Here is a 14,413-nt window from a genome sequence, read left to right as displayed (position 1 = left end):
AAATGCATTACAAACAACATCATTTGAATTACAAAGACAGCAAGAGAGTCACCAAGAAATGTCACATTGACACTTACCTGTGCAAACCTATGTTTTGCCTTCTGGTGCATTTGCATTATAGCAATTTTCAATGAGATCACATGCTGTTTTGTTCTATTCCATAGGCTTCCTGCCTCATTTGTACATTAGAGGGCAAAATTAAGTGGTAAAAGCAACTATAAAGCTAGTATTTCCTGATTTTAAGTACTCAACTTTACAAAAATAGGATTATTTCCTTCTCCTCTGTGTTGTAGTATAATCATGTCATCTGCTTTTTAGTAATTTTATGCTCAAAATAAAAGCCAATGTTCAGTGCTCAGCACTCTTACAGGTAATATAGTTTCCTATTGCACATATGGATTTAATGACTTTCATTTTGTTTTATTTTCCTGTTTAGTGTCAGAATTGTGTGTGCCTCATGCAGTTTCAGCTGACCAGCTATCTTCAGAAAACCTCAGTGCAGCTGTGGGACAAAAGATCAGCTCCCCCAACAGGATGTTCTCAGATGAGCATAATTATGCTACTATTGTCATTGGTTTCCCAGACCTCTTGGTAAATACTCAACATTATTGTACAATTAAATAATATCATCTCATTTATTCTGTAACCCATTAAGTACCTGTTTACCAAGTGATTTGGAAAAAGAAGGGAATGACAGCAAGGGACCAATTCATACAGTGTACACTATTTGTTATGGTAGTCTAATCTAGAGGGATGTAGGTGGTTTTTTAGGTAATAAAAAATGGGACAATACAATGTCTAGGACAGACAAAATATATTTTCGGTAAGCTCTGACCAGTGCTGGCTGGAGTAATATTTTCTAAATCATGTGTTTTTACAGTTTTTTTAATTAAGCATAACCTCTGAGAAGAAGGATATCAATATAATTTTGAAGTGTTCAGTGTGAACTTCTTGCCAGTGTGCAGCAGGTAGCAAGACTAGATCAAGGAAAAAGAAAAAACCAATACAGAAAATTATAGCAAAACTATAAAGCCCCTTTACTACTGAATAATGTAGTTAAGTGTAAATCCTACATGTAAGTATGCTCATTGCCATGACATAGTTAGAAAAGGGCCAGAAAAGAAAGTGAAACTTAGCAGTCTAATGACTAGGGCTGTTGCAAGGAGTAAAGGTCAACACAGGGAAAATACAAGCAGTGTGTTTAATTTTTTGGACTTTTTTTTATATTTGCCATCTAATGGTACCTAAAAAGGGTAGTCATTATGGAATAAATAATTGTATGTCATGTTTATTTGATAAATTGGGGTAAATTAGCAAATGTAACTGTTAACAGACATGAATTTTAGGAAAGCCAAATGACAGAAGAAAATTCTTTGCAATCCAAAATTATTCAAAAATATTTCTTGTCAGTAAGACAGTCCTTGCAATTAGCTTTTGAGTTTTCCTTGGTTTGGCTTTATTTTATTAGATGGTTTATTCAAGCTTTTCATATTTCATACAGTAGACATAAGTTTATTGCTGGAAAAGGGAGGTGGTCTAGAGCAGGGAGTGCTAAAGAAGCTGCACACTTCAATACTAACACACCAGTGTGGGTGGTGAAGCATTTTTGGCTCTGCCTGATTTAGAATGAGGTACCATTTTTCCTCATACATCGCTTTAGATATCCATGTGAATTTCAGAGAGGGAGTGCTAAGGGTGGATGGAAGAGTGATGGGGCAAAAGTTCAAATTCAGTGTTTAGTGCTGGTGGTGTAGGTGTTTAGTATGAACAAGGTATCTGAGCTTTTATTTGTAGTAAGCAGTGCTCAGCTGACCAAACACTGAGACATTCAAGATTATTTTTTTGCCAGACTCTTCCAACTGTAGTGGGAGATGAAGCCACTGGCTTTCATGTAGAAACCTACACTTAAATCTCTGAACCTGGAGCTAAGTCCCAGCCTTATTGCTTATCTTTGAATTTATTACTGGAATATCTATTCGCATTTATCTATATTAATGGAAACCTAACATAGCTTTTTACGTAGTTTTTTACATAGTTTGATTCCAAATCAGGTTATTTTAATGATTTCTGTTCCTGGTTCAATTTTAAAAAATTCTATTCCACTTCAGGTCTTCAGAGCATCTTGATGCTTAAAACTCATGTAGAGGGTTTGTTGATTTTTACCCCGTAGGAATTTTTGATGACAGAATAATCCAGGTCATTCCTTGTCATGTGGTAGTATAAGAAGTAATGACAATAACCACATTTGATTTGAAATTAAATAAGAAGTATAACTTATCAAGTAGTGTTTATCTTAGATATAATAATAGTAATGTTTTCTTCAGTCAACACCTTCTCTTTTGCAGTCTCCCAGTGAAGTGTATAGCTGGAAGAGAAACACCTCTCTGAGTCACAAACATGCTTCTCCTTCTGATCCACTTTATTATGGAGCCCGGAGGAAAGCAGGAGCTGCAAAACAAACCAATTGTGTTACTTTATTGGCTTCTAATCAAATAGTCCGAATTTTAGCACCCGGAGATGTGCCTCTGAAAGACATTTACCCAAAAGGTAAGAGGTTCATATATTTGTGCTGAAACACATAGATTTGTTTCATAATCTCCTATCACTCATTAAGTTTTCCAGAATGTTCTTAAAAAATCACTGAGCAAGCATTTGAGAAGGAAGGAGTTTAGTGGCACTTAGTTTTAAAATTAATTTGAATCTTATTAGCATGCTGAATTATACTTCTGAGAAATTAACAGGGTGTCTACACTGTGTATATCTCAGTAGATGGGATTTTCCTCTATCTGCAGAGGAAGCCCAGTAATAGAAGATGATCATTCCAGTTCAGCAATTGGCCTTCACCAGTATTTCTATCTTCTGCTCAGTGAGAATTCTGTCCCCAGCAGGGATAATAGGGGAGGTTATTTTGGGAATGTATGTGAGCCTGTCTACTTCTTTGTCTTTCTCTTCATACTTTTTTAATATTTGCACTTGGGATGTTGCAGAGGACGTCCCTACCTCCAGTTTTAAATCTCCTTTTATGGACCTGTTGTCCACAAGCTTATCTGGTGCCTCTTTGAAGCTGTGCATCTCCACAGCAAAGTCACAAATTCATGGTTTTTTGTGATCAACTGATCTCTTCTTATTCTAGCATTGCAGGCTTTGGTGAGTAACTGTTCTGCAGTCACCTTAACCATTACCTTCATGACTTGGCAAACTTCAATCACTCCAACCTTCTCTCCAAACTGAAGAGACACAGACTATTCTGTTCTTCTCCTGTCCAAGAGAGTGTTGCATGAACAACATTCACATACAGCAAACCCATCCTCCTTTCTGACACTAATAAAGCAGGTGTAGACTACAGACCTTCAGACATTTTTGTGCTGCCATGCCAAGCTTTCTGTTATAATGATAACTCTAGCTTCTTCGGCCAATAACTGAAAATATGCTAGTTAGAGCTAAATAACAGCATTTGTGGGTTTTACATTAATTACCTTTAGAAATCTGCAAAGTTTACTATCAAAAGAGAAAATGCCCAAAATATTTTTGTATGGTAGAATGGTTGATTTCATCAGCACAAGAAGCTATTCCTGATTTAGTCCCAATTCTGGCCCAGAATAAACATTTTATTAAAAATAACTCAAACAGAGTGACTGATCCAATCTGCCTGTCATCATTTAACACAGATTAACTTCCCTATGTAGAGAATACCTTTTATTTATTAACAAGAGGATAAAACATTTACTTGACTAAAGAAGCTAAGTCAAGGATATCAACAAGGTAGAAAACTTAAGTTACCTATTTTTGTAACTGAAGGAAAGATTACCTCTTAAAAAGATTAAACCTAATAAAATTAGTTGGAGTTAGAATCTTGGAACTAATTATACAACTTCAGGTTGTAATCTTCTCATACTTTAAAACTGGAGAAGGGTCAGACCGGGTCACTTTTTTTCAGGCCTTCACAGAAAAAAGAATCTGAATCTGAAGTAGATGTTTTAGAAGGTAAATCTTCTGAGCTTTTGTTAAAATTAGTTTACTAATTTGGGAGTGAGGGAAGTATCTTCCCTCAGTGCTTTCAAATGATACCTAAATTGAGATCTTGACTGCTATTTCTAAAAGCCTTTAAGTTGCTGTGCTATATAACACCTTGTACTGCTAGGTTATTATAATTAAAAACTAGGGGGCATTCTTCATGAATCCAGGATACCAGTAACCTGAGCATATTATCAGTCTGAGAATTGGCTTCTGTCTGACCAAGCAGTTTAATTTTTTTTCTCAGCTGTGATGAAATATATTTATGAATAGGGATTGATAGCTTTAAATGTATAGAAAATTGTGTGAGGTTTGCAAAGTGCTTTATGACCATTTAAGTTGAAAGATTTCATGCATTGAGGATTGTTATCATTGATTTTTTTTTTCTGAATGATGTTTTAATTTATGAATTACAAAGACTAATTTTAACTGAATCATTTAATATAACCTTACTGATTCAATTAAATAGGACCTGAGCAAGACTCTAGGGAGTCTTGCTCCTTCTGTTCCACAGCCTTTTTCAGGACTTTTTCAAGACATTTCCCTTTATCATTAATGGCTGGATTTTCTAGTGGAAGAGAAGGTATGAGGGAAATCCTGTGGTGACCTGTGCTACCCAGCATGTCATGAAAAAATTGATAAATTAATTAACACTGAGCTAGCAGTGCTGATGATAGTGGTTATTATTAATGGTAGGAAGGATTTACCATGGAGAATTATGAGGACTACAATTCTGGATGCAATAGAAATAACAGGTGAAATTCAGTGTAGATAAATATGTGGAGGAAGAAAAAAAATCCTAATTCTACATGAAAAAAGGTGGGAATGATGAGAATATCTTACAAGCATTATTTTGCTGTCATGATAGATGGTTTCATTAAGATAGCAGTTCAAACTCAGTAGTACTTGAAAAAAGGCAAACAAAATGTTAAGAATTACTAGGGAATAAACAGTTAAAAAGCAGAAAATCTCTTTGTGCTGTTGTTCAAATCCATGTGTTCAGTTTTGTTCCTCCATCTCAAGGTGGGAGAAGGCTGAACTGGGATAAGTTCAGAAAAAAAGGATGAACAAGATTGCATTGGACAACCCTCCAACATGTGAAGACAAGATCAGACAGGGACATATGGTAGAGCTCTACAAAAACATGTATGGCATGGAGATATGGAAAAAACCAAAAATTTTTCACTCAGTACCAGAGTTAGGGAGCAGCTAATGAAGCTATTAGGAAATTCATCAAAACAAACAAGATACAGTTCTTCATAGAGTACTAACCTATGAAACCACTTCCCAAATGATGTTGTGAATGTTTCTTTTTCCAAAAGAAAACTGGACAAATTCCTGGAAAGTTAACTAAATACATAGATATAAAAACATAGACAACACATTCAGTTTAAGAAGCCCCTAGATTGGAACTGATTGGTGGCTTGAGGTAAATACCATGTGCACTTGTCTGTTCTTAGACATTTCAAGCACCTAACTACTCTTGGAGACAGGATACTAGTTTAGAGGAACCTAGTATTGCCCTTATTATGGCACAAATCAAATATATTTCCAAGTGAAAAAGGGAAGACAGGAAAAGAGAAGCATGTGTCTTTGTGCTCACATTGGAGGTGAAATAATAAGGTAGTAGCCCTTATGATGCCCATTTGAGATTCTGTTTTTGCAACCTTCTTTGCTGGGCTATTGTTTCTTTTGGAGTTTGCCTCTCGGTCTCACTAATTGACAGAGCATTTGATTGACTACCCGTTGCTGCTTAATAGGCTTGGTCCCTTGAAACTCAGTGCTGCTTATTGCTAATTGTGCTCCATTGCTTCTGTATTGGAAACCTGTAGCTACTTACCTATGAAAGTTGTATCCTTTCCTGGGAGATGGTAAAATGAAGCAAAGTCATCCTATTACATTAAATCAAGTATGTGTCAGTCCCTTGAAGTTCTTGCAGTGTTGTCTTCTGTTGCCTTTGAAAGTTGTTTCATATTTTTGATTTTGTTTCCTTATCTGTCAGATTTTTTTTCTCCAGCTGGTCAGTTCTGGCATACAGCCTTCTATTTCTATTAATAATTCAAAGTACTCAGCCAAACCCTAGCATAGTCCAATATGTATTAGTGAAGCCGTTCCAGGAACAATAAGCAAAGAAATATTTGTCTCTCTGTTTTATTGGAACTGTAAACCAAAGGATAGTTATTTTTGAAAAGAAATTATAACAAGTAATAATTTCCCCAAAGACTGTCAAATAGATGTATGGACATAAAATATAAACTCAAAGAAGAGATCGTGGCAAAATCCAGCAAAGAAGAATTAATGTTTATTCTGAAAACAAGACTGTAAAGATGAGGGACTACTTGAGATCAAATATTTACTTGGATTCTCAGCATTTTCTATAGATGAACATAAAATAACACCCTATTAGTGAGTGTGTATCTCTGTGAGTATGACAGTAACTGGAACATGTAGTGTAACACAATGTTACCAAAATAGCCTTGACACATCATCTGGTCCACCTGTTTATATAGGGACAGGATGACATGTGTAGTCTCTTCTCAACTGAGATTTGTCAAACAACTGGCCTATTGCATTGCTTCATTCTTCTTGTATAAAAGCTTTTAATGGTATCCATCTTTTCTTTCTCTAAACAAAGCCGAATACTTCATGTCACCTTCACTCAGGATAATATTGCTCTCTTTATAATGATCATCTCAATAGGATTGGATATATTTTTATTTATATATTTTATATAAATATAGTAATAATATGAATATATATAATAATATATAAATATTTACTTTATTTATTTTATATATTAATATATATAATATATATTAATTTTTTATATATATATATATATATATATATATATATATATATACATAAACAGAGGGTTTATATATATTTATATATAAACCCTCTGTTTAGAAAATTTAAAAAATCCTTGCATTTGTCCTTATAACCCATCTGTTCTGACCACTTCGTCATCGTCGGGACTATTTCATGTCACAGAACCATGGAATGGGTAATGTTGGAAGGTACTGCTTGAGGTCATCTAATCCAATCTTCCTTCTCAGCAGGGTCCTCTAGAGTATGTTACTCAGGATTGGGTCAAAACACTTCCTCTCCAGGGAAGGAAAGTCTACAGTCTCTCTGGGCATCCAGTTCCAGTGCTCAGTCACCATCACAGCAGTTTTTCTCATCCTCAGGTGCAACTTTCTGTGCATCATTTTCTTGCTGTTGCCTCTTGTCCTATTGCTTGGCATCACAGAGCAGAGCCTGGTCCATCCTCTAACACCCTCCCATCAGACATTGATGAGGACCCTTCTCAGTTTTCTTTTCTTGAGGCTGAGCAGGCCTCAGTCCCTCAGCCTTTCCTCATAAGAGAGTTGTTTCAGACTCCTCATCATCTTCGTAGCCCTTCACTGGACCTGCTCCAGGAGCTCCACGTCTCCCTTGTACTGAGGAGCCAAGCTCTGAACATTGTGTCTGTTTTCCTAAAGTTTGATGTCTGGAGCTGTGCATAGCTGCTCTTCACTGTCAGGCTTTGGCAAAAGAAGAACAAACTGCACTTGTTCATGTCTGATGTTCACGTTTCATCATCAGGATTCTTGACTGCAGTTCTGGGGCCAGGCCAGCAGTTCTTGTGTAGCATTTAAACATTTGATTGCTTTCTTGTCAGGTTCATATTCTGCAATCATATGTCTTTTTATTGTCTTTAATTTGTTTGATTTGTGTTCTTTCTCTAATTTATTAACTTAGCTTTTAATTCTTATCCCACAGTTATAGAACTGTGGTTTTGACATCTGTGTGTCACAGCTGTGGAGAGTATTTGCAAATGTTTTATTTTATAAAGATATATTTTGGTCCCAATTTGTAATTTTCTACTGTAATAATAAACTTTCTAATTCAGTATCTGCCCTTGTTCTAGATCTTTATCAGAATGTTTAATATGTATCTTACTCTTCGTTACTAACAAAAGAGAGAGAGCACATTTTAAAACAGTATCAAAATCTAGGGGAAACCAAAAGTGACCTTTGTCCCACAAACCTGCATTTTTCCAGACCTTTTTCCCCTGTTCCTGATGTGTTTGCTGTTCCCATTTTTATGAAGATGAGTAAAGTCAATGGACATGCTGCTTTGGGCATGTATACTATAAATATATAAATACATTGGATATGCATGAGGTGCTGCTGTGAGTTATTCTTTGTGCTCCTTTGAATATTAGATCTCCTTATGCTGCTGGTCACGTTGGTCTTTTCTGTGTGTGCTCTATGCAAGCATCCACACTTCCTCAGGTAAGGTCGGACTCTTCATTTCAAGGAGGTGAAAGATACATCATTTCAGAGGAAAATCTAGACTCGCTTTCATCTTGTGACAATGACATTCTGTATCCCTACTGGGCAATGGGATTCAGTCTTGTGGTTTCTTTTCTAAAAATCTGCCTCAGTTTACTCCATGCAGATGAAAGTCAGCTCCTAACTGGAAGACACTTCTGAGGCCAGGCATACTGTACTCATAAGTTGGCAAAAGCCAATGTAGGTACACAAAAACAAATCTATTTCTGAGGGAAGGACCATGTATTAGCTCTATACATTAAACTGTCCATAAACAGAATATTTAATACATTATAGTCTAGGACATATAAGTTATAAAATCTTTGCGTACTGAGAATCTGCCTCCAAAAAGAGTGGTTCAATTTCAGGGAACAGCATTTAGGTTGGTATTATTGAGAAGTTTTCAAGTGGAAATCGTAAACACAGTGTTTTGAAATGTTCCTCAACATGTGTTTAAAGTCAGATATACAACTGTCATTATCTTCTGTGACAGATCAAAGCAGCAAGGTAGGGACCGCAGTAATGCTTGAATAGTGCTTTTGTGAGCAGAGTGATATTTTTGAGTAATTTTGACACTTGCTGTAAAAATACATTGTTCTTTTGTAACTGTGACTGTCTGATTACTCACTATCATGATAATTAAACAATTGCTTATTTGCAAGTTATATTCCTGTATTAAATATGAAAGCTTATCATTTTCTGACAGGTACTGTATAATAAAATGTTTAAATTTAATCTGCTAAATGCAAATGTAATAACCAGTTAATCATGCAGCTGCAAAATAACATTTGTTTGTTTTCAGATGTCACTCCTCCACCAGCTGCTGGATACTTGGAAGTAACAGATCTTAATTCAAAGAAAGTCAAATACATTGCAATTCCTAGGTAACTGATTTTATTGATTAGAGCACTGTCATCTTAAAAGAAGAGCCAAGAGAATTTAGTATCTATTATTATTTCAGGATAAGCAAATATTTCTTTTGATGTGGAAAGTAAGACTAATTCATACCTAGTGTAAAATTCTACAAACACTGCAGTTTATTTTTGTCAACATTGTTTACTGGTTTTTACTAGATAATGCTGATGAAAATGTAGCAATTAATTAGTAAATATGAAAGTAGCTTTATCTTCTGATTTTCATTCCCTTTGTTCCTTCCCCTTTTTTCATCCACTTTATTCTCAGCCCTCTTTCATTATGGTTTGCAGTCTATATTTTCTTTTCCTTTTTCCCTGTCTTTAGGATCTGAGAAAGACAGGCAAAATGATCCACTGCTAGATGTTAGGAAACTGGGAATCAAGTTCTGGTCCAATTTAAAGTTTACTTTGAAAATAGCTTGAGCTTTTCTGTAGTTCTTCCTTTGGAAAGTATACATTCCCACGTATCTTGCATGATACACAAATATCTTGTATGATACATTGTATGATAAAATAGCCAGATTCTACGGCTTCTTTTTGGTTTTAACATCTGTGTCTCACAACTGTGGAGAGTATTTGCAAATGTTTTATTTTATAAAGATATATTTTGGTCCCAATTTGTAATTTTCTACTGTAATAATAAACATTTTTGTTTTAAATGGCACTTTATCTACTTTGCATATTTAAATAGCACATGAAACTCACACATGAAAAATATTTTTATTCTATTCACTTAATATTGATTTTGACAGTATTCTCATTTAAATTCATCCTGGTTCATTAATAATCTGGGGAAAATTTTAACTAATAGAGAATTATTTTTGTACAGTTTACCATTTATGATTAGTCTATTGGCCGACATCTTACACGGTCATTCAAAAATGAAAGACATTACCATAAAAATAGTAAGGAAACACTTTATTTTTCACTAGGATTTTATACGAAATAGCAGAAATTACAAAGCTATTTTTCCACACTAGGACTCTTAAGGTAGCATTAGGACTTAAGCTATGTATGGTAGATCTGAGCAGAAGTCCATGTTTAAAAATGTACTTCAGTAAGAACTGACAAGTAAACTAAGTTTTCAGCATAAATGTATGAATAGTTCTCTGTTAAAATCTAACAACCTTTCTTCCTTCTGGCAAAGTTAGCCCAGTCAAATGCTGAGATAACGTTCAGCTGAGTTAGTACATGGTGGTCTCAGTAATAGGTAGAAGCCTGTGTGTTGCTCCTTCTTATCTTTTTGAAAATCATTAATTTTGCCATTAGTGCAGGTTACCAAGTAATTTATGCATGTAATTAACAGTATTGAAAAATGCACAGATTCTTCCCTGCATTGTCTAAATTTCCCTTCATATTATGTACTTATTATTAATTACTATGTTCCCTTCTTATTATGTACTTATTATTACTTATGTACTGTCTTTAACAGTAAATTTTTGTCAGAAAGCTGACTGTTTAAAAAAGTGCTACAATTCTCTGTACATAAAGCTGTTAAATTATCATTGTTAAATGAGTATTTAAATCTTAATATTTTATTAAAGCACTAGAGAAAGGTGGTACTCTAAGATGATGGAAGTGTATTTTCCTTAGTGCTCGGATCATGTTCTCATTATTTATGTTTTAGTTTAATATTTTTCAGTAGCATATTTTAATTTTTTTTATATTTTAATCGGTTTTTTTCTAAAGATGGACTACTTTTAGATAGATGAGATACATCAGTGTATCTAAACTACAGCAGTGGTTTTGGCAATATGTTGCTTTTCAGCCTGGGCGTTTATACTGCTTCTTACACAATCAGGTGTCTTTTGGTTAGGTCCAGTTTCAGTAGGTAGAAAGTTTCAGACAAAATAGTGGGTCCTCAAGCCTGAGTTGTAGTCTCTCATGAAATGAGGATGTAATTTCATTTAATTGTCACCTTAACTGCAGAAATACAGCTTTTAAAAAAATCACATTAATTCATGTTTTTCAGGTCACAGTCTCTCTCTCCATATACATCTTGGCTCTCTAAGATTTCAGATGCTGATGCCCTGCTGGCACCGCTGGGCAAAGTGGGTTTGGTTACTGTGGACATGGGAGGAGGTGTGAGGCTTTGGGAGACTGGGCTGGAAAGCCTCCAGCAGTCACTGCAGGATTGGAGGAACATGATTGGCCAAGAAGATGGTCGTCCTGTGCAGGTAGGACTTTAGAAAGCTGAACTGGAAAATGTACCAAAATAAGCTATGCATGAGTTTCCAGCTGGGAAAGGAATTGAGGGAGAGGTGTGTTGAAAAACATTATGAAGTAGAAGTGCACCTGTGAGAAAAAAATCTCATAGATTTCTTCCCTGAAAAAAAGAGGCACAGTAGCTTAATTTGAAAACATTTTGTAACTTCTGTAATTATGGTTACTGACAGACTCTTTGTCTCACATTTGCCAAATTCCAGTGCAATTAAATGCAAATAAATGCTTTATCTCCTACTGATTTTTAAGTGTAACTTTCAAAATGTAGAATAATTAAATATATTTTTAAGAAAATTATATACTTTTCCAGAGTTCAAATTCTTGGAAAAACATATTGGTGTTTTACTTTGAAAAAGAAACTTGAAACCAAGGTGAAAAATGTCTTGAATTTACAGTAGAGCCTTTGGCTAATCTTGATAATTTTCCCAGCTGAGCAGAGTTGCAGGGATCTCCATACAGCCATGTTCTCATGTGCAATGTTTAGGGAGATGCTGAAATACACAGCATATACATGTATGGTGTGTGTCCATGTATGTATGAGTGTATATATATGAGTGTTAATGTAATGTTAATGCAGTGTGATCACTGCAACACAGAGGGAACATTCAGGACTGTTCAGTTGCATCTTTAATTAGAATGGGAAAACAGAATGAGTCTATTCTTAATTGGATCCCTCTCTGGTGTTGGTTGGGCGTTTGTGGGAATGAGATTTATTAGGCCAAACGTCTTTTACTTTCTTTTCCCACTCTTAGCTCCCTTCCTACAAGATATTCTGTGGTTACAGAGACTTGGGCAAGAACTGACATGTTCTTGTTACTGGACTTCAGCAAATGCTATTTATAAAAGTCATGTGAAGAGGAATCTGTTACCCAGGAGCACCTTTGTGGCTTTGCCAGTGCCATGTTTATTGCCAGTGCAGTAGCACTAGCACCATCTTATGGTCATATATAGTATATATAGTCAGTTTATACCAGCCCAGGGAGTTTGACTAGTTTTATTTGTTATATTTTCCTTTTTTCTTTTTTTTTTCATAACTTGTTATTTTATTCTACAGTATTACTATATTTTCAATAATAGCCAACAAATTACTAGACAATACTGGCTTGGAAAGTACACTCCATAAGAAAATTTAAGTAATTTAACTAGACATATCAAGTAGCTATTTTAAAGAAGGCTAAAAAGTTTTACCACAGTCACAAAGTAGTTTTCAAAATCTCCTGTAGAATTCCTCTCCACTGACAGCCTGCCTCACTACTAGGCACACTCCAGGGTAAAGCCTCCTTAGAATTTTTTTTTTTTTTTCCTGTGTCAAGCCAGTGGTTTGTCAGAACTGAAATAGCATGCTCTTTTGTTGCCATATTATATCACAAGCTGGCTTGTACTGGGCAAATTAATTCAGCTACCAATCAGCTCCATTAACTAGCCCCTGGGTTGATTGACAGGAACTCCAACCAGTTATGTTCCTACCTAAGCTGCAAGCACATCACTGGTCCAGGATGTGGGAGATGTAAAAGATCAGACCAATGAGCTATCCAGACCAGGTTTTTCAAATGCCCATTATAAAGAAGGGCTGAAGAATAAACTCTTTCTGTTGCCACATGAACATTGGGTGAGTGGTTCTCTTTGTCTCCGACCCACTCCCCCCTAGCATTCAGACTCCTTGATTTGTGCTAAAGGACTGGAACAAAGCCTCCTATATGATCTTCTGACTTGCATGATTATCACTAATTTCTGTTTCCCTACTTTACTTTTTTGCTTTGCTTTGAATGGAAAGATAACGAGACCTAAGAAGCTTTATTTACAAAGGTATTGCAGAGCCTTTGTAAACAAGAAAAATAAATAAATTAGGTCATTTATTTTATGTAATCTCAGATAAGATAATAGATATGTAGTTGCTGTGTAAACTCTGTACTTTGCTAATTGGAAATTAAGGCCTTCACCTTTCCTACTTAATTTCTCAATAGGCCCAGACATAAAAGCAGTACTTTATTAAGGCATTCATTTCTGGAAATGAAATGATCCTATTACCTTAAAATCATATTCATGTAACTTCCCTGTGTAATTGACCATAGCAAGAACATGTTTCTTGATCCAGGGACAATTACTTTGCTAAGAATGCTGCAGCTAAATTCTTCCTGATACCTGCTTTTGCAAAGTTGGGCATATTTTGCAGCCATGTATTGATCTGATCATTCAAGTGTATGAAAATTACCTCCTTTTGTGTAATGTTTCATGCACATGATTGTGTTAAGTAACTTTGAGTCTAATGAGGTTTCTCTAGTTCTTTGACTAAACCCATCATTCCCAGTCATCCTGTAGCAGAAACTCACTTTTAAGAGAATTGTCAGTGTTCCACATATCACCCACCCACCTCCAATCACCCCTTCCCTTAAAACTGCGATTTTTGCATCACACAAAACTGAGACAGGCTTATTATCCCTTCATGGTGATTTTCTTAGACCAATCCAAGACCTGTCTATGTGGTTGGGAACCACTGATCTGCAAAAACACACAAATTTGTTGAATCTTTCTGACCCTTTAGAAAAAAAAGAATTAGAGGGCTTTCAATATAAATATAGTTTCAAAGAATTGAAATAAAATCTTCAGCGAGGCTCCCGTTGGAACTATTGGTACTATCTTCTAGGGCTGAATTTTTGCTTTCACAAACATGTTAGCTCTGAGAAGGAGGCTGAATATAGATAAGCAATGAAACAGAGGAAAACAAACAGCTGTTTCCACTTGTAATCAGTAATTAGGCTCCCTTGATATAATTTGTGGCAATCTTCATAACAGTCAACATTTGTTTTGTATTGTTGACATACTCAGCAGAGTTCAAAATGCTGAAGTCTTGAGGCTACCAAATTAGTCTATCAAAATATGGTATGTGTTTACATAAGCCTGCATTTATACAGGCAGGTCAGAATTTTTTCTCATTTATTGAAG

At 35.4% G+C, this 14,413-nt stretch overlaps 1 protein-coding gene across 1 annotated transcript in view; it reads left to right on the top strand.

Moving 5' to 3' along the window:
* The window catches only part of VWA8 (von Willebrand factor A domain containing 8), a 187,725-nt gene that overhangs the window by 136,987 nt on the left and 36,325 nt on the right, over nt 1-14,413 (top strand). Inside the window, exons 35-38 of the mRNA XM_021530815.4 lie at nt 437-591; nt 2,346-2,547; nt 9,136-9,217; nt 11,220-11,424. Coding sequence (XP_021386490.4) covers nt 437-591; nt 2,346-2,547; nt 9,136-9,217; nt 11,220-11,424 — 644 coding nt within the window. The remainder of the gene's footprint in view (nt 1-436; nt 592-2,345; nt 2,548-9,135; nt 9,218-11,219; nt 11,425-14,413) is intronic.

The sequence above is a fragment of the Lonchura striata genome, chromosome 1 (genome assembly GCF_050655825.1).
Source record: "Lonchura striata isolate lonStrDom1 chromosome 1, ASM5065582v1, whole genome shotgun sequence".
In the NCBI taxonomy this organism is placed as follows: domain Eukaryota; kingdom Metazoa; phylum Chordata; class Aves; order Passeriformes; family Estrildidae; genus Lonchura; species Lonchura striata.
This window is presented reverse-complemented; position numbering and strand designations above follow the sequence as displayed.